The sequence below is a fragment of the Stomoxys calcitrans genome, chromosome 2 (genome assembly GCF_963082655.1).
Source record: "Stomoxys calcitrans chromosome 2, idStoCalc2.1, whole genome shotgun sequence".
NCBI classification, from domain to species: Eukaryota; Metazoa; Arthropoda; class Insecta; order Diptera; family Muscidae; genus Stomoxys; species Stomoxys calcitrans.
The window spans coordinates 2889142-2915190 of NC_081553.1; the positions used below are offsets into that span (position 1 = coordinate 2889142).

The 26049-nt window shown below is 36.0% G+C and overlaps 1 protein-coding gene and 1 long non-coding RNA gene across 2 annotated transcripts in view; one reads left to right on the top strand and one right to left on the bottom strand.

Moving 5' to 3' along the window:
• Positions 1-1258: 1258 nt before the first annotated feature.
• On the bottom strand, positions 1259-1610 carry LOC131995001 (uncharacterized). The gene is made up of 2 exons (XR_009397047.1): positions 1524-1610; positions 1259-1458 (listed from the first exon to the last, which is right to left on the bottom strand). It is a non-coding gene; the product is annotated as an uncharacterized LOC131995001 (long non-coding RNA).
• The window catches only part of LOC106084360 (mitoferrin), a 29621-nt gene continuing 5023 nt past the window's right edge, over positions 1452-26049 (top strand). The window contains exons 1-5 of the mRNA XM_013247983.2: positions 1452-2284; positions 24746-24834; positions 24897-25021; positions 25095-25330; positions 25409-25570. Coding sequence (XP_013103437.1) covers positions 2168-2284; positions 24746-24834; positions 24897-25021; positions 25095-25330; positions 25409-25570 — 729 coding nt within the window. The 5' untranslated portion in view covers positions 1452-2167. The remainder of the gene's footprint in view (positions 2285-24745; positions 24835-24896; positions 25022-25094; positions 25331-25408; positions 25571-26049) is intronic.

Consider the following 26049-nt stretch of genomic DNA (forward strand, 5'->3'; position numbering starts at 1 on the left):
TTCTAAAACCACTTTGACGTTTCTTTCTATTTATGGCATTTGCTATTCAAGCAAAACGGATTTAAAAAGTTGGTCTCACGCGAACAGCTGTTAACAGCCGTCCAGCTTTGCCGCTATTAAGATGGCAGATTTTTGCAGGCATTCTCTTTGTTGTTATCGTCTTACACGCACACAAATTTATTTGTGTGTGTTGATAACAATGCTTGATAACAATATGGCGGATTGCAACATATGATTTGTGGTTGTTGTACAAATGATTCCACCTTTAATTGTTTTGCCAATGTGCAAAAGTCCTTATAATGCTAAGTTTAAAGTCCATGTAAAGTCCTTATAATGCTAAGTTTATATGGCTCATCATGATACGTGGGCATTGTAATGCTCAGTTTACATGGCATTACTTGATTTTTTCGATGATTGGCGTCTAACGATTATCGTTTAAACACAAATGTGTAAACATAACTTGACAGATATTGGGAAACATGTTTTGTGAAAATAAAATTAAAAAAGTATTGAAAATTAAATAAAATCAAAAAAGGGAAAAAAAATATGTACTGTTTTTGGCAAAAGATGTAATCGACACGTACACACGATGGTACGATCAAGATGTGCCGTATACTGCCTACAATGGGGATTTTACATGCCACATCATGATGCGTGATCATTGTAATCAACGACTATTGAGTAAATAAAGATGAACCTTTTCTCTCCCATAATAATTCTACATAGAAATGTGTTATCATTATTTGACAAATATAGAAAAATACGTTTTGTCAAAATTAAATTAAAAAAGATAATAAAAGTATTGAAAATTCAATAAAATCGAAGAAAAAATTGGTGTACCGTTTTTGGCAATAGATGCAATCTTGAAGTGTCGTGTAAAGTCCTTGTAAGGAATGATGTGTTAATTGATTAGTGGAAGGTTAATCTTGTGATTGATTTATCATTGTTTCGACTCTTTGTCAAAAATTTCCAAAATTTTCCAATTCCTATTTCCTACTAGTTTTTGTAAACTTTTGCAATCAATGTATATATATATATTTATTTATTTTTTTTTTGTTAAACATTTTTTACTTCAAAGTCGATTATTCGACTTTTTTAATCAGTAAAAGTCGACTTCGTTTTTTCGACTTTTTTGCACAATAAGTCGATTAATCGATTAGTGGAAAGTTGACTTTGGGATCCCTATTACGACAATTGAAATGAAATTTTTACAATAAGTTTCAGAGTAAATTAGTTTTTTTTTTTGAAGAAATTCAAAACGGAACAAGGGTTTTGTCAATATAATAACAATCAGCCATCATCTTGCTTGCTGGGAGAGCAAGAAATGTAAGCAACTCTACTTGGTTTTGGTGAAAACGGCAAACATTCGATTGTACTAGTTTTGATTACAGCAAGCGGGCGTGTGTTGTGCAGAGAAGCAAAAGTCCAAATTCAAATTCCTACACGTTTCACCCGAACCTGGAACCAGAAAAAAAATGTTGCTAATGGAATGTTCTTCGTACAGATACGTCTAAGAAGATAACCTATTTCCAATAAAAAAAAGGATTGAAGAATTTCGATAAACAAAATTATTTGCAAAATTTAAATGTTCCTGTGTCAATCTCTTATCTTTAATCGTCGTTCAAAGTGAAATACAAAAACCCCAACGTACGCGAGAGAGTTCCCCCCAAAACACACGCTGAACAGAGCACAAAACACCACTAAAATTTTTGTCAACAGAGTGAGAGAGAGAGGGAGGGAGCCGGAGAGCCCAAACATCTGCCGACTGTGGGGAAAACGAAAGAAACCGGAGAAAAACATAAAACACTGACATTTGCAATCTCGTTTAGTCAGTCCGCACTCAAGACTCAAGTAGTTAGGCATACGGGCAGCCCCAAAGCAACCTCTCCACAAATCATACATCCATCTAGGAAGGCTTGCTCTATTCTACAAAAGAAAAAGCAAGCAAAGTAGATAAATAGGGGAGGAAGGCCAAAGCACAACAAAAAAGGAGGATAAACGGAAGGGCTACCAACAAAAATTAAAGAGGAAGAAAGTTGCTTTGATGCGAGTGGATTTTAAATTATTTTTAATTAAAATTGAAGCGATTGGAAGTGCTGCTACAAATCAGCTGTAGGAGAAAATCATCTTTCTTGTAGCCGACCGCAAGGAAATACTCAATTCCAGGATGAATGTGGACGATTATGAATCTTTACCCACAACAAGCTTGGGTATCAATATGACAGCTGGAGCCATAGCCGGTGTCTTGGAACACATTGTAATGTATCCCATGGACTCGGTAAAGGTAAGCGAATATACGCTCAAAATAACAACAACGCTCATATCAATTTTTTTTATTATCAAAATGAAAAGGTAGCAATTACCTAACCTAACATTTAGCTTTTGTAGTGCGTTTAGTGATGTAATTCACCTTTTTGTGCTTTTGTATGGTGCTACAAATACGATACGGATAAATGTACGCCGCTCACTCTAATTACTCTCCACATACGCTCTCGCCAGCATGCCCAATCCATCTCCCCATCGGTCTCTGGGAGCATATGGTGCGATTGGTGGTGAATGTTCTTCTCGTTTTTTGTTTTTATACCCGCGTTCTATAGCTCCCCTCGCGATAGACACCACCTTCACCCACATTCACGAAATTCTTAAAAAATTCGTTATATGTATGTGTGTGTGATTTTATGTGTGCATTTTTTTTTTTTTTTGAATTTCGTATGGTTTTTTATTTTTTTCTCAAAAATTCCTTGTGTGCCTGCCTAATGCTCACATTTTTTTAAACATTTTACAACATGTAACATGTGTGCAACCAAAATCAGCTGATGTTTGGTTTTGCAATGTTCGACGGGAAGTGAGGAGCTGAGCACCTACCCAAATTTATCCCAAGTAGTTTTATTATGAGCTTTGTGCAAACAACATGCAAGTGAGAAAAATTGATTAAAATTCCTAATTGCAATAATTTGCCTTTCTTTGAAAAAAGTTCTGCCAATATTGGCTGATTTTCTTTTGCTTGCGCAAATTATTTGACGATTTGTTTAAGAGGATTTTGTTTCTTTTTGTTTTTGCTTTGCGGGAATATACCAAACCAGTTCTATGTTCTATTGCTTATTCCAATTTTTGTCTTGTTATTTGGCTACAAAAACAAAGGCCACGTTAGCTTTGTTTTTAAGGTGGTTCTTATATATTTAGAGGGTTGCTTTTTTACAATTTCTGGTTACTGCGATCGAATAAATTGGTAATTCTCTGGAATGGACTTCTTCGTGTCTATAGCTTTATGTAACAAAAATGGCCTGACTCCTTTAACCGAATTGGTTTTTAAACCTTTTTTCTTTGGCAGCATCTGATGAGCTAAAAGAGTGACAATGTGCACTAACAATTTGCCAGTTTTTGACATTAGAAATTGTATGAAAAACCGGCTGCGATGTACGCTTTGGCATGCACAAATATTTAACATACAGTATAATTATCTTAGCTTCTCCAAAAGCACAGAGATGATTTTTTTATATTTTATCTCTTCCCTTAGCAACGACCGAGGTACAATTCTAAAAATGAGTTAAAATGCAGAATAATAATTTTACAAGATCTTATATTTTTAACTAAAAAATAACATATGTCTACAGTAAAGGGGAATTTGGCGGACCATTTGTGTATGGTCAATGTCAAAAATCGTATTTCTCCCAGCGATCTGGTCTGTGCAGTGCTACAATCTATTAGGTTGCCGAAAAAGTAATTGCGGATTTTTTAAAAGAAAGTAAATGCATTTTTAATAAATCTTAGAATTAACTTTAATCAAATATGCTTTTTTACACATTTTTCTAAAGCAAGCTAAAAGTAACAGCTGATAACTGACAGGAGAAAGAATGCAATTACAGATTCACAAGCTGTGAAAAAATTTGTCAACGCCGACTATATGAAAAATCCGCAATTACTTTTTGGGCAACCCAGTAGTTTTTATAGCTGAGCCCGAACGGCATGTCACTTAGCGATAACCACACTGAAAATTATTTCGTGTGTCCTCGCCTGGATTCGCAATTATTAGCCAAAATTCGTTGATTCCATGACACGAAGTCTTACCAATTCAAACGACCACAAATTTTTTCGACACAACTTCCGGAAGATGCACTGTGCACATGTGTATGCCATGGGAGTAATATAGTTGAGTAGAAATAAATTCTCCCAGTACAACACACAAACACATGCATTGGAAAAGGAACAGCTAGCAGACAGGGTGTCGAGCTCTGTTAGTGTGGTATTTATATCATAGAAGTGATTTCGCAATGAAATATACATAAGTACAACCTATCAACGTTCGGCCATTGAAGCCTTCACACCTAAAAGTGCACGAAGATGACCTCCCTTCCTTTCAAAGGGGTCGAAATGCATCAAACCATGGTTGGTGGTTGGTGTGATCTTCTGGCTTTTCTTTTCCATTGCATAGAAAAAATTCTTCAATCGTTAAGATCGTCTCGAAAAAGAAATAGAAATGAAAATATTTTTTTTTTTTTTTGATCCAAATAGAAAAAAATTTTAGAAAAAACCTAAATTCCAGATCTATTTTGTCGGATATAACCACCTTTTTACCTTGTCTGCCAAACAACGAGCAGTGCGAATGTAAACCGCCGGTGTTTTGGCCCGTTCCCGTTCAATTTCCATACTGGAATATTTTTTCCAACTTACCCTCTTCTCTAAAATGGACCAAATAGAATTGGACAGCCACTGTGTGGACGAAATTAAGTGCAGAACATGATTTTTTAGCTCTTCTTGGCTCTACTAAATTTCCGATGAACATTGCATTAGAGAACAGGGAATACTTCTCCCATATCAATGAGTGCAGCCCGAGTAATGTTTAAGCTCCACGATAAGGGGCCTCTTTTTTATTGCCTAGTCCGAACTTGGCAGGACACCTTACAAATATAGCCAGCATTAGTAAGGGTAAAACCAAAGCTGAAATTTTTTCTGATGTTCACGCCGGGATTTGAACCCAGGCGTTCGGTGTCATAGGCGGACATGCTAACCTCTGCGTCACGGTAGCCTTCTTGGCTCACATATGCTTTATGCGACGTTGACGAGTTTTATTGATACATCCATGATCTACGACTTTTATAATAAGTCTCTTTTACTCTGAAGCCAGGCTCCTTGTTAACGATTGGAGAGTGCCCATCGGCGGTCACAGTTGCCCATACAATCACTTGAAACGGAAAATCATCAAATTTAATGAGTAGTTAATTTTTGTGATCTTAGCGTTTAAATCATTATTATAATATAATCTCTGTATGCATACAGAACACAAAGATTATTTTATTGTAATTTGTTTAAATTGGCCACAGCGTGACTTCATGTTACATCTACTATAAAAGACTCAAAGTGGGTTTTTCTGTTTGTTTGTCCGAATAGACTCGAAACGGCTGAACCGATTATTTCTTGAAATTTTCACAGAATAATACTATACAATTTTTCTCATATCGAAAGGGTGCGGACGCTCCCAACCAAAATAAAGGTGGACTCCAATGAAGGTATACGGGAGTACAGTAGGAATTTGATGTTATAAATTTGGTTCAAGTACCTAGTAAATAGTAATTTTGGACGATCATGACAATATGGGACTCCATTGGTTATTCATAGGCGTCAAAAAACTTGCATTGTCGTATCGAGCATCACAAAACTTTCACTTAAACTCGGCACTCGAAACCGTTGATTGCATTTGCAGCTACTCTGCCACACAAATCAAAGGGAAAGTTGCATCATATGCCGTGCTTATAGTTATTGAAACAACTAAGGTTTGGACAGCTATTGCTCCTGTGAAATGAAAGCCAAATCCTAAAAGCGTTCTTCAATTTGAGCTTCCAGGGAAAGAAAACTAGACGGAAGATGGATTAATTCGATGATTCATTATTGTTCATATAAACAAGTGTGTTACGCCCTTAAATTATTAAAATATTTGATACTCCTTCATTAATCCGTTTTAAGTTTCTTTCTTGTATTTCAACTTATTAAAATTATTCATAGGTTTGGTATGAACTGTAAAGTAATGCAGCACTATGAAATGTGAACAATTTCCGCTTTATCTTTATACGAATTTTAAAATAAATTTTGGTCGCAGTCTAGAAATTTTGCGCCTAGGATAGAAAGCGTCTACTTTTGGCCACATATTGCACAATGTGGATATTGGTTGAGCAAAATCATATCGATAGCTTAAATTAAAAAGGACGTTTTAATTTGGAAGATACAATTGTGAATAGCGGATCATCTTTTTTAGTATTATTTTTACCAACGAAGTTTCACACACCATAATTGTAAGCTTAAAAAAAGGGAAACTAACTAGTTTTTGCCTTCTCCTGTAAACAAACAAGAAGTTTTGTTAACGTTTTATATGAACCTTGCCTACGATTTAAAAGAATGCCTAGTTAACTTTTTTTATTCTACTGTAACAACAACAGCAAATCGAGTTAGGCCTTTTTTATATTAAACCATTGATATGGTCAGCAGCTACAGCGGAAAATCATTTTTCCTTTTCTGTAGATAATCAGAGTTAACAGCATGAGTAAACGTGCAACGACAATTGTCGGAGTCTATAATTTTAAACGTGTGCCTAAGTGTGTAGGAACTGAAGATGACTAATTTTATGATGGCTCAGCTAGAACCATTCGCTCTTGTGTACTTTCCCCGAGTATTTTAATAATTCAGAGTACAAATGAAATCACCATTGATAATAGAGAGTACGATAAATTATAATAAAATTAAATAATTTTTATATTTCAATAACACTATGGAACAAAATTTAACTTTTTCCAAAACAATAGGAAAAATTGCAAAGATTATGGAAAAGCAGGCAGAAAGAAAGGACGCGTGTATCGGCGTTTTGAAAGTTTACATCGAAACCAAACTAAACAAGAGGGGGGAAGTTGCCCCCTTCTGGACATTTTTCCAAATTTTCGGTTACGATATCTTTTTATTAGTGACAAGACTGCGTAGAAAATCTCTCAACCGACTCACTGAAGGGGTATATAGATACCTCTTTTTAAAAAGGTTAAACTCTTTTAAAATGGTTTTGTAGCTGATCAAAATTATCTACAAAAATGTTTGCCAAGATATCGTACTATAGGTCTTTGAAAACACTAAAACCCAAAACTTAAATTGAAAGCCAGTTATCAGTAAAAATGTAAATGAAGGATTCAGGATTAAAGTTGTACTATTTCTAAGTTGGTGTCAAATTCTTTACCCGTTATTTTTTGTTGTGTTTCACAGTGTAATGTAAGCAATTTAAAGATGTCACAAACATCGCAACATGGAGCAAATTTAAATACATTTCTGAAAACACCTAGAAATGTTATTTTATTATTATAATTTTTTTTTTTTTTTTGGATATTTTTTGAATGTTGTGAAATTTTTTCGATTCGGATGTCATGACATAAATGAATTTGAACTTAGTAGCATAGTTGTTTTTATGGTATTATGACATATTGGAAGGTTAAAATATCACAATATCCAAAACCAGATTTTGGCTTTCTGACATTTGAAAAAATATTTTTGTGCTTTGTGTCATCGTTTGGGCGATACAACTTTTGTTGTTATAGGCAAATGACGGTACGCCGTACTCGCCAGATGAAAGACGCGCATTGGAGTAAGAGACAGACCTGCTTATGTTCGAACTGCAACAGATTGTCTACACAGTTCCTTCATGAGATCAGCAGACATAAGAGCTGACAAAATATCGATTGATATCTGTTCTATCAACATTATCGGCAAAATTCCGCTATTTCGCCAATCGTTCTTTTTGTTGAGCAACTCTTTGACACCTGAAAATATTCAACTGCGACCCTATGAAGTATACATACATGTGTATTGTTGATCGTCATGAAATTTAAAGTCGAGCTAGACATTTCCGTCCGTTCATCCGTGGAAATCATATGTTATCGATTAATGTCGTTGGGGATTGTCAATTGGCCATGTAACTCGGTCCGTGTTTAAAATAGCTCCCATATAAACCAATCTTACAAATTTGACACGAAATGACATATATTACCTCCATCATCCATACCAAGTATGGTCTGAATTGGTCCCATATAAAGGGTGATTTTTTTGAGGTTAGGATTTTCATGCATTAGTATTTGACAGATCACGTGGGATTTCAGACATGGTGTCAAAGAGAAAGATGCTCAGTATGCTTTGACATTTCATCATGAATAGACTTACTAACGAGCAACGCTTGCAAATCATTGAATTTTATTACCAAAATCAGTGTTCGGTTCGAAATGTGTTCATTCACCGTTCAGCGATGAGGCTTATTTCTGGTTGAATGGCTACGTAAATAAGCAAAATTGCCGCATTTGGAGTGAAGAGCAACCAGAAGCCGTTCAAGAACTGCCCATGCATCCCGAAAAATGCACTGTTTGGTGTGGTTTGTACGCTGGTGGAATCATTGGACCGTATTTTTTCAAAGATGCTGTTGGACGCAACGTTACGGTGAATGAACACATTTCGAACCGAACACTGATTTTGGTAATAAAATTCAATGATTTGCAAGCGTTGCTCGTTAGTAAGTCTATTCATGATGAAATGTCAAAGCATACTGAGCATCTTTCTCTTTGACACCATGTATGAAATCCCACGTGATCTGTCAAATACTAATGCATGAAAATCCTAACCTCAAAAAAATCACCCTTTAAAACGATTTCCTGAATTTACTTCTTCTACTACAAATTGACAAAAAAAATATTCCTATTATTTCTACTAGGAGGCCACCGTAGCGCAGAGGCCTGACGCTGAACTCCTGATTTCGAATCCAGGCAAGACCATCAAAAACATTTTCAGCGGTGGTTTACCCCTCCTAATGCTTGGCAACAACGCCGTTCGGACTCGGCTATAAAAAGGAGGCCCCTTATCATTGAGCTTAAATTCGAATCGGACGGCACTCATTGATATGTGAGAAGTTTGCCCGTGTTCCTTAGTGGAATGTTCATGGGCAAAATTTGCAATTATTTCTACTATGATATCTGAACCAATAATGGTTCAAAATTGTCCATTTCTTGATAAAACTCGCATATAATACTCCGATCTTCCGAATTTGGCAAAAGTTTTCTACGATGATGCTACGACCTCCGACATTTTAACCAATTTGTTCCTCCCTATAAAAAGAAACCGTGCAAAGAACTTAACAAAAGCGATCCATGTTATGTGATGGTTGGAGGATAATTAATTATTTTCTGTTAATGTTGTTGTTGTTGTAGCAGTGTTGTATACACTAAGGCGGCAGCCCTTGTCAATGAACAAACGGTTGCCATGGGTTTTCTGTTAATAATTTCCCTTTCGTTTATTTTAATTTGTAAATCCAGACTATTAGCGATAGAAATGTTGAGCTTTTTTTCTATTTTGTGTCATAGGTTAGGTTAGGTAAGAGTGGCAGTTCCTTACAGATACACTTAGGCAATTTTAAGCCCATTGTGATAACACAGTAGCGACACGCCAAGGCTTCTGGCGGGAATCGAAACCACGACCCTTGCACTGGTAATCAAAGCACGCTAACCACCTCCCTGATCCTATCAAGTTGAAACTTCGTGATCTAAAACAAGAGATTCGGAGATAAACAAGAGATCTTGTAAGTCAAGCTAACGAGTAAATGCCGTTCTAATACTTGAATTGTTAGTTATTTCGATCTTTTTGCTCCCTGAGATTTAGGTTTTCATTTCCTTTAAATAACATGAGCTTCAAAAAGATTTTGAAATAGGTTTTAATACTCATGTCACCCCTCATAATGCGCAATTGTTGTCCAATGTCAATGTCATTCACCGCAAGTACAAATTCTGTCAGCCAATGAAAAAGAAATGAGTAGACTTTATTGATAGCTCTTTAAATCTCTGCATTGGCGTGAAAAATAAACCTGTTGTCATATAATTTTGCTTTTTTTTTTGTCTGAAAAATAATGTTTTTGATTGTTATTATTGGCATAATTGCAGCTATTTTATGAAGAAGACTTTATCAGAATGTCGCGTGCCAATCACCATCAGCGCCACGTTTCTAATTTGCCATTTGAGAACAACAAGAACAAAGTTGTCTGTAGTCTTTCAGAGGAAAAACTAAACAGTCACCAATAGCGTCTTATCTATTTTCTAGGGTTCTTTTACATACGAACGTATTCAGTCTTATCTTGCAATTTTTGTATACCCCATGGGGTTTCTTCCAATTCATACAGTTATTTCACGAAACTGTGTTATCTTTTTGTTGGCATAAGATTTTGTTTGTATATATCAAAACACGGTAAAGGTTTATACGTAGCCTTAAAATGTAAAGGAACTCTGTGTGGCCTATATTGCATTCACCTGATATTTATAATTTATTTATTTTTTTGTGAAATATAACGGCCAATAAAGATAGGTGCAGCAACTGTTTATTGAATGAAACAATTTGTACAATCGGTGCTTAATTTTAAGCTCTTAATGACAATGTCTTGCTTTAAAACTAAAACAAAAAGCACAATGAAAAATGCAAACCGTATCAAAACTTAAAGAAAAAACACACACACAATCAAAAGAATGAAAATGTTTTGCAGAAAAGCAAATGCCTTAATGTTAGCATCAATAAAGCAAAAAAAAAACTGCAAAAAGAAATTCTTTACAAACATTTCTAAGTCAAGATAGACCCAGTTATCTTTGCAAATGACCATTTCTACTCAATCTAGTTGCAGATGACTAATAGAAACAACAAATTTCGAATCCCTCGGCAGCCGGTTGTATCTACCGGATTGAAACGGTGGAGTTCTTCATCGGCAAGGGCTGCCGCCTCAGTGTATAACACACTGCTACATCAACAACTACAAATAAATTTCGAAAAGCATTTTACATTTTTATCATAAATGGTGAATGTACTCGTAACTGTCGATGCTACTTATTGCTGTTTCATATAAAAAATTAATATGGAATGCATTTGTAAATATCCCCACATTTCCATTGGCCTACTGACCAGCATCTCATGAAACTTCCTTAAATCTACCTTTGCCACAATTTTTGTTTTATTGGACTCTGCTGACCCAAACGTATATCCGTTTGCCTCCTGGTATATATTTCATTCATGAAAATTCCTTAAATCTGTCTATGCCATTTTTTCAGTTTTGGGCTACAACAACTACTACAGCATCATTTGTTCTTTGCTGTCCCTTGATAAATGGTACAACAACAGCACTTGTGTGCAATGCAAAAACTACGTTTTGTCCCCTGCTGTTGGATGTTGTTTTTTGGTTATTTAAAAGTCATTTTTATTGCTATTTTTCATAGTTGGGTTTTGTTGTTTGCTATTTTTGCTATTTATTTTTTTATTATTATTTTTGCTATTTTTCATCAATTGAATGTTGTTTTGTTTAAAAGAGCCGTCTGACGAATTAGTCACACAGTACAACAACCAATCCCATGGCAGCAGTATGTACCGGATTGACCCGATGAATTCCTTCATCGGCAAGGGCTGCCGCCTCAGTGTACCACACACTGCTACTACAACAACAACAATCAATTCAAACCTACCGCTCTGATGATGGACGAATTTCGAAATATAAGTAGTAATAAATATCATTAAAACCAACAAAATGCTATTAGATCCAAAGAAAATCCGAAATAATAGTAAATTTTCTCCTCTTACTAAACCTTTTCTCTATATGCAGATTTTCATGCATATGCTTGCCCTTCACTGTTTCTGTTCAAATTCCATTATCGCTTGTTCCTCGCTTCAGATAAACCTGATAATAATACGTAAAAAAATACTGTAATGCCTTTTACTGGACTTGAAAACAAATTGTAAACTAAAAAATTAAGGGATATATTTTAGTTAGAAACTGAATTTTTATCGAGATATATAATTTTTGTAATATCTCGATAAAAATTGAGTTTCTAACTAAAATAAAATTTTTTTAGTTTGGTTGATTTCTTTACTTGGAAATTATTTCATAATGAAATAGTCTCCAAACAATATCGACGAAATAAACACGAAAACAAAATGAAATTTTCCCAAATTACTTTTTACTTTTACTTTTGTATCTTGTGTTTTAACGTGACATCCAACATCCGTAGAAAATATGGTCGGTCTATAACCTGATGTAGCTCCCATATAAACCGATCTCCTAATTTGTGATCTTGAGTTCTTGGAAGTTGTTATGTCTGTTATGACTTACAAAATCGGTAATAAGTGTAGTACAATTTGGACCGATATAACTGCTATATAAACCGATTCCCCGACTAATCTTCTACGGCCCCAAGAAACTTAAATTTTTGACTGTTTCGGTAGAAATTTTGTACTTAAAACACAAATGTACCCTTCAACCAAGGATTCGGAACGTAGCAAGGACCGGACCGGAGTAGCCTTTTTTTGCCAGAACGGAAGCCGAACGTTTTTCTATATAAAAACCGCTCCGCTCCGACAAAAAAAAAACTTAAAGTACATTCGGGCTGCCATCTCAGTGTACAACACACTGCTACAACAACAACAACTGAAAATTACGGATAAGTGAAACCAAATTTGAAAAATTTTCATCATTTCACTTATTCGGTGTCGACTGTATATATTACGTTACGTAGCGAAAAAATGTCGCGGCGAGGAGCGAAAAACTTTGTGCCGAAACGAAAAAAAGTGGCCATTTAGGATCCCTACCAACAACTTATTTCATTTGTGTAATATTTTATTAAAATTCATGGTGGCGGATTCCCAAGATTCAGACCTTGTTTAATTCAATGTTATACCGATTTTGGAGACCATAGTAGAAGTCACTGTGTGAAGAATTGCGACTTTTAAGGGTTCAAGAAGTAAAATCGGGAAATCGGCTTATATGGGAGCTATATCAAGTTATGAACCGATCCATACAGTCCATACTTGGGATATATGTTGAAAGTCGTAGTGCAAAATTTCACCCAAAACCGAAAAGGACAGCACTCTCTAGGGCTGAAAAAGTGCAAACCTCTGTTGGAGGTCATAGAAGTCACTGAGCAATATTCCAGCAAAATCGGATAAGAATTGCGCCCTCCAGAGGCTCAAGAAATATAACCGGGAGATCGGTTTATATGAGAACTACATCAGTTTTTCAACCTATTTGTACTATACCTGGCACAATTGTTAGAAGTCATAAAAACAAAATCGAATAAGAATTGCGCTCTCTAGAGGCTTAAGAAGTATAATCGGAAGATCGGTCCATGGTCCATTTACAATCCAAACCGACCTACATTAATAAGTAAGTATTTGTGCAAAATTTCAAGCGCCTAGCTTTACCCCTTTGAAATTTAGCGTGCTCTCGACAGACAGTCGGACTTAACTTGATCGACTTAAAATGACATGGCGATTAAGAATATATTGTATGTACTTTATGGCGCCTTAGGCCAATATTTCGATGATGATAACATCGAAATCCACCATCCAATGGTGGAGGGAATAAAACGTAGAATTTGGTTCTAAAATTCTGGATGGAGGCTGACATTTTCTAGGGGGAGTACTATTTTTTGTATTCACATAGAACAAAATAACAAAGATCTTATGTTGTTGTTGTTGTAGCCGCATTTTCATGTGGAAAATGTGGCGATCCTTATCAAGCACCTGTAGGTGAACAAGCTCGTTCCGGTCCAAAGGACCAATTGCCGCGGGAACAGGGTGGCCATTGGTTATTTAAAGACGCCAATAACTCGGCTTGTCATACCGAGCATCATAGGCATTCAGTATTTGTGCAAGAGCCGGTGCCAACCGATCGCTCACTGAGACTCTTCGCTCGATACCGCTGATTGTCCGCGGCATTCGTTACAGCTACACCGTATGGAGTACGGTCGCTCGCAGCTAAGCTTCTCGTGACAGCAATGAACACCATACAGATCGGACCTCATTCTTCCAGCCTGTGTGGTGCTACCAGCCATCCCGTGCCGGGTCAAATATCTTATAATTATAGTATATGAGATATGAACCCTTTATAAAATTGGCAAACATCTATGTTTCATATTTAACGTTTCAAGACTCCACGATTAAGTTTCAATTGTAAAGTTGGATTATATACCCACACTAGAAATTATCCCTTAAGTCGATTTGCATATAATACGAATCGTTTATTATTTTTAATGGCATTTTGTGTGACCGCAGCCACTTGTCTATTTTGCGGGTCTGATTTGAACATGGCGGTGACCGCAAATAATTACTCGCTTATTCCAAATGGGAGTATAATAAAAAGCAAAAACTTTCTCCAACACATTTGCAATGGTTACCTACTTTGCCTAACATATATACTATAATTTTATTAACAAGAAGCGTATGTACATACATAAATCAATGTGAGTTATATGATATTTTCAAAGACGAACATCTTATATCTTATCGTCGAAAAAGCGATGCGTTCACTTTGGTGTTGCTTCTTTTGTGTCGTGACGAGAAGCATCTTTTGTTATCGGATCACGTTTTGCCTATCTTCATGAGCTGCTAAGCGTGTACGATGAGTTTTTCATTTTCTATAGGTATCGTCGTCAAACGATAAGATTTCAATTGAAGCATGAAATCTACTAACTCGTCGCTACCATTGGCTTTGGCATTCGGCTGAGATGGGAAAATACATAGTATAAAGAAATTGGATATTTAGCAATAGCAGATCAGAGACTCAAAGTGTTCTGAATGCAACTGAATGAGCTTTGTAGGCTTGCTTTCATTGGAAAAGTCGCGAAAATGTTATCGAGAAATTCCTAGATATTCGTACATACTCATACATACATACATGAATACTTGACAACAAAAAGGGGAGTAAAAGTGTAATCACACGAAATATACTCGGTAATCATGACTCTTGATTATAGTATGAAACATTCATATACCACTTTCAAATAGAAGAATCTTAATTGTTCAGTTTGCTATTCCATGCAAATACACACATATCGACTGTTACCTGATATTCAAAAGGCCTTAACACATTTAGGAACGGCGTACGGTGAAAATTAAAATTTTTTTTTAATAAGCCCAAGGTAGCGGTAGCATAGTATGTTTTTACCCAAATCTCCAGAAGGGAAATTGTAGATTTTTAACAAAATATTGGTGAATTTAAAGCTCTAACTACAGTTCCCAATCAATAATTCTTATTTAATTGTTGCGTTATTTTGCTTTTCATCCGGAGATATGTATTTATACATGTTGTATTTTATAAGTAGGTATAATTCTTATGAGACGTTATCAAGTGCTACAAGGTAGAAGATATGTAGGTATGTACACATACATACATATGTATAATAGTCTGTTTGTGTGTATGACTATGCATGTATAGCATACACGACGAAGAGAGTCAGTCATGCCCATGCCACAGTTAAATAATCTGACCCACGTTTGTTCCGATAGTTTGATTCTATATTGTCACCAATATATTCAAATGAAAAATAATAATGTTTAGTTTTCGTACCAACCACAGAGAGATACTTGGTAGGGCGATTGTGCAGAAGCCTCTAATACCAAATTTGCTCATTCATTTCTTCTTCTTCATAGGTAGGGCAACGAATTGGAAAACCACTAACATGTAGTTCACATCGACCTACATGTTATCACAAGTTTGAGAATGTTAATTAATAAATTTTGAAGAAATGTGGTAACGGTGTTATCAGATTATATGTTTTTGTCTTATGACATGTCAAATTTTGCTATTGTTAAAGTTGATAATCATTTTTCAAAATAGCACTGTTATGTTTTCGATTAGAGCGGTGCTCTATTTTTCTGACAAAAACATAAAGAAATCAGCTGTTTTTGTGGTCAGTGGAATGAAAGCAACTCCAAATTAAATTGTTATCACAACTTTATGATTTAAACAGCTTTCTCACAACTCTATAACAATTTGTAGCCATAAGAAATCAGCCTTTGCTCACTTTTTACGATTATGTCATACAAAAAAAACATACTAGTGTAATAGCAAAAATGATAAATCGTATGTAAATTGGCAATTTTGATACACATAATGAAATACCAATGACACACAAAAGTGACAAAGACAAGAACATATAGTCCGGTAACACCTTTAGTTGTTTTTGTTGTAGCAGTGTGTTGTACACTAAGGCGGCAGCCCTTGTCGATGAAGAAAGGACTGTCAATCTGTTACGGACAACCGGCTGCCAGGGGATTGAAATGATGTAGTTATCAGCTCAGGCTTTCCAAAGAGATTAATGTCAATCAGCCTTATTCCGGTGAAGAATTTCATATTTAGTGGTATTCTGTACAGCTTTTGCCTTCGACGCTTTTAGAAACATTCCATTAAGGAACAGGGGATACTTCTCTCATATCAATGAGTGCAGTGGGATTAAGGTTTACGCTCATTGTTAAGGGGCCTCCTTTTTTACGTCATGTTCGATCGGCGTACCGTTAGCGATAACCCATGGTAGAGAAGTTCTAGCATGGCAGAGTACCTCAGAAATGTAGCCAGCATTAGTAATAGGATAACCAAGGCAAAAAAATTTCTGATTTCACGATTTTCACATCTGCGACATGATGGCCTCTTTAGCAATAGAACCATAACAAAAAACAGTGGCTCAATAAACTTTACGTATAATGTGTCTAGCACATAAAATGGGTAATATATATAGAAATGATTTTTTTTACATTGAACTTCAATCGTCGTTAAATTCATAAGAAGGTACAAATATAGGAAAAAAACATAAAAATTATTGGAAATGATATCAAAAAAGTTTACGTACATTAAGATCATAATTATTTTTGGATAAATAAAAAAGTTTTATATGACTTTTGTATTCCGTGGATCTTTCTTTAGAGGTTGGATTTGCTCCCCATCGTCGATTCACTCCTTTAACATGAATTTGGTTGACGTTTTTCCCTATATTGGCTCACTCTTCTCATCAAGTAGGTTATAGGCCTTCTTTTTATGAAATCTTGTGGTTTAAATACGTTTTTTCGAGTTTTTCTCCGATTTGGTAAATTGGATCAATGGCAGATGTTTTTACGGATGTATAAAGCTCTTAACAATCTTTTCATTATCATTTTTGGAGGTCCCAATGCAGAACCCTGAGGAACTCCGGACATAAGAGGAACAGTTGATGAAGTGCACTTATTCAATTCAATAAGATAAGTTTAATGGTGCTCACATTGTCAAGATTAGAATACTACCTAATCGAGTCCGTTAGCTAAAGGAGGGAAGTAGTGCTATGGCCCTTACGAAGCCCACGTTGATTATTGAAAAATTCTGGTCCCTCATAATAATCTCGCACACCTTAGATAAGACGGGTAAAATCGAAATAGGTCTGAAGTCTTCAGGCCCATGGATATTTGAATTATTCGGTATTGGCACTACACGAGCTGTCTTCCAACATTCTCGGAATGTAAACGTTTCAAAAATGGTATTCATTATGTCCAAAATTACTTCTGATAAATACGGAAAAACAATATTGAAAAATTTAATTGATACTCCATCAATTCAACGGCCCTAGATTTAGTCTTGGCAATGGCAAGAGCAATATCGGCAACCTCCCCAAAACTGAAAGAAAACCCAAGCATGACGACTGAACTCGTTAAAAAAACTATTAAGTTCCCACTATGCAAGAATTCATCGTCGCCGACACACCCAAATCCTCGAAGAAGACGCTACAATCCATCTGAACTAAGCCCACTAAAACGTCTCAAATAATATTTCCGCCTTTCACTCCGAATGACGGACTTGGCCTTATTTCTATATCGACAATATATTCTCCATTTCTCAGAAGTGTTATTTTCCTGATAATCGGAATATACTAGAGCTCAACCATTCATTGTCATTGTTACCAATTGCCTTCCTAACAATGAGTACATATTATGAAAACATTGATCATCTGTTTTCATATGTACTCATTGTTAGGAAGGGAAGAAATTAACGCACACTTTGCATTAACATCCGAAGACGTAAATAAAAAAGAAAAGTCAAAAGCATGTTTACACTAAATTAGACCATCTATTTCAATATTTCAAAATTCCTATAGTCACGAAATTCCACGAAAGTATCAATTCTATACAGAGGAAAGTCCAAAGACGTGAAAATAAGTGCATGGTAGGAAATAGCGGTGCTTTGAACTTGACCCGATAAACTCTGACTAACTAACATAAAATCAATCAACGACCTGGAAAACGTCATAGTGCCTTGGTCTACAGTTATGCAAAACCGTTAAACAAAGCCTTGAACAGGAAGAATGAACGGAGGCAGCTATAGCACTTTTGAACATGTTGCGATTAAAATCTTCAACAACAACAATTCCCCATATCTTTACATTAAAAGAGATATTTTTGCTATGATTTTATTTTGATTGTCTATTCATATTCTATTCAGAATTCTTTACCTACGAAGTTTCGGAAGGTACATCCGACTTCTGAAGTCGTTCAGAACTCTTCAACGAAGTTTCGCCAAAAAATTTCTTTCCGAAACTTCGACTTGACTTTTGACTTTCGGAACGATTTTGGATGCGAAGTCGGATGTAGCATCCGAATTTCGTGCAGATTTCGTACCAATTGGTTTGCTGAAAAATTATTACGTCCCAAATTAATACCAAACATGATTTATTAGGTTTGAATAAATATGTTTATCCACGATAATAAACTAGTTCACCAAAACCAGGGCACCCAGCAAACCATGTGGAGGTAATGTCAAAGATTTGTGAATACGGCCATAGGTGTAAAACTTTACCCATTTCAATGTCCTGCTTAATTTTACAGCCCATACCGGCTGAAATATATAAAAAGCTGTTTTCTAAGCTGAGATAAAAATAAGCATAATGATAGAATATGCGCTTTTTGATATATTTTCCAAGAATACATTCTCCACTTACGAATTTATGTACAGGTGCATAACAATGAAAAGAGCTATGCTTTTTATTCATTATAAGTACGTTCAAATTCTGTACGATTTGAGGTGGATAGAAAAACAAAATATTATTCGCTTCACGGAAAAATATTTGTTTAACCGTGAGTCGTGAACAGTTTTGTCTCGTGAACGGAAGTGCAAAATCACTCAGGCGCACATTTCTATTGGAAACCCAGCATGTACTACTAGTTTTAAATATACGAAACAGTATGTAAAACTAGTAGTATATATATTAATTTATTTCTAATATATATTACAAAGATAAATTTATGAAATTTCTTATATTTCATAAATTTATATTTAACTAAACTAATTAACAATGCTGTGAGGTGATATTCACTATAACCTGACCTTAAAACATATGGGCTAACTAGTTTGAGAAAGACTATTAAGAGTAGTAGAATTAGAGATGTGCAGGTGAGTGATGTTTCACTTACGCTCACAAAAATTTTAATCGCTTACGGATGAACTTTTCGCTTTGGCTCACGTCCACGAACAAGCACAAAACCACAATTTTACGAAGATCACTCGAAAGACAATTTTACTCATGCACTACTCGAGAGAAAATCAGGACTCGCGGGAACATTACGACTAATGGTTGAAAAAACCCTATGAATTCAGGCAAAAGTTTGAAAGAAATCGAAACCATTTCTGACACATAAAAGAAAGAAGCAAATAAGTGGCTATATATGGGGGTATACACTGAAATAGGCACGTGATTTTCTCGTGAGTAGTGATTAGTGTAGTGAACTTGATTTTACTAACTTACGATCACGCACAAAGAATAACGGGATATGGTCTTGCCCACCATCACGTAATTCACGTTGAATCACTCGTGACACGACCCAGGCGTACACCTCTAATTTGAAAAGAAAATATAAATGGTACTTTATTATGGATTTCATTCAAAAACATATTCAGTAATTTTGTCACTTACATCGTTTTGACGGTTAGGGCTAGGTGTGAGTAGTTCTTCGTAATTTGTTCAAATCCGCAGTTTTATGGCATTAAATTGCAAAAAACAAATAAAATAACATAAATAAAAAAATCACATCTTTTGTAAACACTACAAAAATCATTTGGTGTGCCCATTGACAATTTTAATAATAGTCAGCTTTTATTAAGATATGCTTGCAGCTGCGGTCAAGAAGTCTTCGTACTACTTGGCCACGCAATACATTTTCTCTAGCTAAATTTTGTATCAACTGTATTGACTTTGTCATTACATTGCTGGCGACTACTCTATTGCTAAGGCGGTTAGCACCTTTAAAACTGAGATTTATAAATTTATTGCTTGATACGGTACACAAATGATAGACAAGAATGTTCGGCCCGGCCGAACTCCAAGGTTATTCCCATGTGTCTTCTCGAGCCAGTTGGCGACAAAAATGCGGTCCGATATGACTGAATTTTTGCTAACTCTTTGACTAACCTCTCACCAAGAACATCAAAATATTTCTTCGATTTATCTGTCGGCGCTGTGGTTACGCAATGGGCAAACATTTTTGTGTGTTTGATTTAAGGCTCCAACTAAAACCTAAAGTAAGCGAAGTTAGTCTCCCGCTGGGGTATATTCCATTAAGAAACAGTAGCGATACTTGCCTCATATCAATGAGCATTTCCGATAAAAGTTTTAGCTCAATGATCTCCTTTGGAATGCCGCGTTTAAACGGCTTGCCGCAAAGGATAAGGAGAGGATTTTTTTTAAGTTCTCGCCGAGTTTTGTACCAATGCGTTCAACGTGGAAGGCGGACATGCTAACCTCTGAGCTGCGGTGACCCCAGGTTATATCGCCAATGCCACGTTTCCTCTTCGAGAAAATACACAGCATACTAAAAAGCCATATCCACAGCAATTGTTTTCTTTTCCCTTGTGTGGCCATTTAGTTTGATCAAGGAAAAGCGAGAAGACTTTCCTCATATCAGAAAGTGCTGTCCGATTCAGGTTTTAGCTTAAAAGGTAGAATCTCATCAGAATTCGAAAACAATAGTTCAGCGTCATGGGTGGACATGGTAACCTTTAGCGTCACGGGGATCGATTTAGCAACAAATGTTCAGGGCATAAAACAATTTGTCTATAAAAACTGTAATGTAATTCTAAACCGCAAACTTATATCACTTTGGTTTAAATAAACACTTTGGAATAAACAAATAGAACATTCAAAATATATACAATAAAGAAATTACAAATGGAGAATAACAAAGCTTATAAATCCGTGCTGACATGACGTAAATGTGCCAATATATAGTATATAAAGAAAATTGGGTTTTTCCATTTTTTATGATCTAGACACGATTTCAGCCTTGGCATTTTCATATGCTTGTCAACGCCCAAAATGTAACCCCCTGAGTTTTCTCAGTAAATTATTAGATAAAAAATATTTTTGTTTGTGTAGGTGCGTGGAGTAAGCATATAGCTGAGTCCGAACCGACCGTAGACCGTGGCAAAGTACCTTATAAATGTTGCCAGCATTACAAATACAATAGAAATTTTGCCCATGAACACTCCACTAAGGAACAGGGGCAAACTTCTCACCTATCAATGAGTGCAGTCCGATTCAAGTTTACGCTCAATGATAAGGGGCCTCCTTTTTATAGCCGAGTCCGAACGGCGTGCCGCAGTGCGACACCTCTTTGGAGAGAAATTTTACATGGCATATTACCTCACAAATGTTGCCAGCATTAGGAGGGGAAAGCCACCGCTGAAAATTTTTTTTGATGGTCTCGCTAGGATTCGAACCCAGGCGTTCAGCGTCATAGGCGGACAAGCTAACCTCTGCGCTACGGTGGCCTCCAGTGTAAGTTAATATTCTACAAATATATCATGTTTTGCTAATAGGCCAGAACATATAATAAAGTGAGTCTCAATGCATATTCAAAATTTCGATTTGTTTGATTTAGATTATCGGACAAAAACACTAGCTACAACCAAAATTATTTTAGGAATATTCATTAATTCATGAATTTTTATTTTCTGTGAATACACAATTCACCGAGTATTTCAGACATGTACGTCTTACAGAAAGAGGCATTAATTAAACACCATTTCAATCAAGACCATCAAGCACTAGAAATGTTCTAATTAATTCATTCGATGCTTAAAACTTCGAAGATTGAGGCGGCAGCGGTTCAGAAATCAATCAAAGTACAATAATCGCCCAATAAGAAAGCCTACTAAGTGCCTGTTGTAATATTAAAAAAGAATTAAATCAATTTTAATTGCTTTATACCTCCATGATTTGTAGTATAAATCAATTTGAGAGGTTTAATCGCATTTGTCTCTTTATTATTTACAACCTAAATTCAAATGGTACCATTAAACAATAAATAAATATTGTACTCGTATTCACAACACAGTATAGCTACGTATGATACTCAGGAATTCTGTTATTCCGAGGTTTTTAAGATCAATTTTGAACAATTTCGAATACATTCGATATTCATAATAGGGTCCAACTTCCCACAAGTTTCCTATCTTTCTGGAGTTTTTATTTATCTGGTAACGTCTGAATGTACGGCTGCTAAAATTTTGCAATCTCAGAAAATTACTAAAGATTTATCGAAGGAATAAACATTTCTAAGTGATTAATTCTTTGTGGAAACATTGAAATTCCTAAGAAACCAGTAGTTTTTACAATCTGCCATGATAATAGTTTGCACAACATATCTGCCGCCTTGTCTAATAGATTGCGTTGTCGATATCTTCAAGGAAAAAAGTCGTTCTAACCCCAGCGAATGCTATAGGATGCCTCTAGGATGGAGTCTTATTAAATTATAAATAGCGTTGCACCCCAGCTTCACTGCATTATCGATCTTGAGATCGGCTCTCTTTTCAAATAAACGGATTGAAACTTCAGCATCCCTATACAGCTCCCTAATTAGCGTCACAATCTTTTCAGGGATGTCCTTAGTAGTCGATGAATAAACTGTTCAGTGGTTGCACGAAAGGATCCAGTCAAGTGCAGGCGAATTATGCTGATGCTGTAGACTTGCCAATTTACTTTATTAATGTCGTATATCAATATTATTCCTATCCTGTTTTATAATGTGTGAGGTTGTTGTTGTAGCAGCGTGATTACAGTGAGACGGTAGCCCTTGACAAGATGGTATACTATAACACTAAGAAAGACGAACTTAAAATCTGTATCCATTCTTGAATATTCATTTGCTTCAAGTCTGGGGTGGTGGAATGGGTTTTTATATATCAAGAGAGAGATAATTTTATTTCTCAACATTTCGCAGATTATGAATTTGTTTTTCAGTTTCTACAAAAATGTATTTGGCTTTGTTCCTCTACCCGAGGGCAACATAATTTTGTTTAAAGAGGTACATAGCGTAAATGCGTGTATCATTTCTTTGCACTACTTCCGACATACATAATAATATTCGCAGATATAAATCTCTCTAGCCTATCTGGGTTGGGTCACCTTCTCTATATGACGACCGGGCTTGCTTGCAATCGTTGTGCGAGTTATGTTGGAAAGTATCGACAAATTATTGCGTTTAAAAATCTCCTATTAAATGACAATCAAGTTTTTTTTATATATTAAAGATAAAATATTATAGTTTATTTTTATTATTGTTTACATATAGCATGTCATATTATAAAAAAAACTATAATTATGGTAAAGTGTACAATGGGGTTAGTGCTAATATAAGCTTGCACAGAGTAATTGAATACAAATGTACATATAGAGATTTTCTAAATTATTAATGGTATACACATTTGTGCAATTAGAAAACATTCAAATCATCCATTTTTGGGTAATTTTTCAAATGTTCTTTTTGTTGCTATGGTGTTTGCGCTAAACATCTTATTCCGGAAAAATTGTATATGTATATTTTTGCAAGAACACTACACCCGACTTTTTATTTCTTCTTATTCTGTTCACCCACATATTTCAGACTCTTAGCATATATCTGAAAATCGTGCCGTTTGTACACAGTCCCACACACATACGTAACTAACACACATTCGTGCTGTGTAAATGCATGAATCATTTTCATGGTACATCTTTCGTATAACCAACAAACGACCAGTTATTATTGATTCTTCCAAGCTTACAGTGCCTGGAAATACAATTCAAATGAGAATCATTACGAGTATGAAAGACTTTTTTTTACTTTGGCCCCGGCCACTACTTGAATGTTGAAACACACATTCGCCATCTGTACCATGACAATGTACATATGGTAGAGCTTGAGCAGCGTTTACACTATAGAGGAAAAATCGATATTGGGTTTCGTATGTGCGATGTTAGAGACTTTTATAGCAGTCCAAAGTTAGTTGTAATTTGAGATTTTGTTGCCATAGATCCAATGATACAGCCTTTTATCATTTCTAAATATACCTTAGAGTTAGGCGCACATTTGCAAAATTTCCATTAATCTTGGGAGAGAGCCACCCAATGACATGTTGTTGAATACACAGGGTTTATAAATAATCTCGTCGTAAAGTTGTATTCTTTGGGAATTGTTATTGCAGGAAATATCATGTCAGAAGATAACAATTTCAGTTGAGATTTTATTTATAAGGAACAGAGTACACACATACATCTCAACACTTTATACAATGCAATTCAAATTGCCTTGGCTCGCCCACCGACCCGACGACACGACCCTCTTAATAATTAAACATCACAGAGAAAAGCAGGGCCTATATGTATCTACGTTACACGAGAAGTCCATAAAATACAGTGCATTTTCGCCATTTTGCAAATATTTTAATCCCCAACGACTTTGAGATTTTGCTGTCAACATTATCTCTGTAAAGTTTTATTCTTTGTTAATTAGTTTTGGAGAAGTCTTCTTATCTGAAGATAAGGGTTTTGCTTGAGTTCCTTTCTTAAGTTTACAATGTCTAGTACATAACGATATACGACTATTTGAAACAATTTTTAATTGTTATTGACATGCTCTAATCGTCTTCTAATTACAGACTCGCATGCAAAGTTTATCGCCGGCCACCTCAAAGTTAAACATCACAGCAACTTTTCAGAATATGATTAGAAAAGAGGGTATATTTAGGTATACAATTCCATCCACAATCGGTTTGAGGCGTTGTTAATTGGTACTTTTGAAATTTGCAGACCTATAAGAGGAGTTACGGCCGTTGTGGCGGGTGCTGGTCCAGCGCATGCTCTTTACTTTGGTTCCTATGAAATGTCCAAAGAGCTCATGACTAAAATCACCACACATAATCACATAAATTACAGTAAGTCTGTCTGGGGTGATCATCTCATGAGGGGGATTTTTGTACAGCTGTTTGCCTTTTGTCTTACTTTTAGTGGCCTCCGGAGTGATAGCCACACTTATCCACGATGCCGTTTCAAATCCAGCGGAGGTAATTAAACAACGGATGCAGATGTACAACTCGCCCTACAAATCAGTGGTGGCCTGCATGCGTGGTGTGTACCAGAGTGAAGGGCTTAAAGCTTTCTATCGCTCCTATTCCACGCAACTGGTAATGAACATACCAAATCAGACAATACACTTCACCACGTATGAGTTTTTCCAAAATAGGGTTGGTAAAGCATATATTTGAGATGTAACAAAAAATAATTTACTTTGTATGAATTCTCTTTTCCTTTATATTCATTAGCTAAATCATGAACGAAAATACAATCCTCCAGTTCATGTGATAGCAGGTGGAGCGGCTGGAGCATGTGCGGCAGCAATCACTACTCCCCTGGACGTTGTTAAAACTTTGTTAAATACACAGGAGACTGGCCTTGTCAAGGGCATGATGGAAGCTATTAGTCAGGTAAGAATGTCAACATTTTTGCGATAAGAAAATGGCCTGTTGTATTGCTCTATGGATAGAAATCATGAAATAAGTGGAAGAGTTTGCGTATTTGTTGTTGTTGTTGTAGCCACATTTGCACGTGGAGGTGACTAACCTCGTCAAGCTCTTATAGGCGAGCAAGCTCGTTCCGGTCTATACTATCGATCGCCGCGGGAACATGGAAGTCATTGGTTATTTAAAGGCGCCAATAACTCTCCTTGTTATATCGAGCATCAAAGGCACTCAGTACTTACGCAAGAGCCGGTGCCACCTGACCTCTCACCCGTTACCGCTGATTGTCCGCGACTGCCGTTGCTGCTACTCTGTATAGAGCATTCCACTATTCGCAACCTGTGGAAACGCCCGGTAAGCTCACAGCTAAGCTTCTCGTGATAGCGATGAAGCGGAGGTCCGCACAGAGCGGACCCCAAAGTTCCAGCCTTTGTGGTGCTCATAGC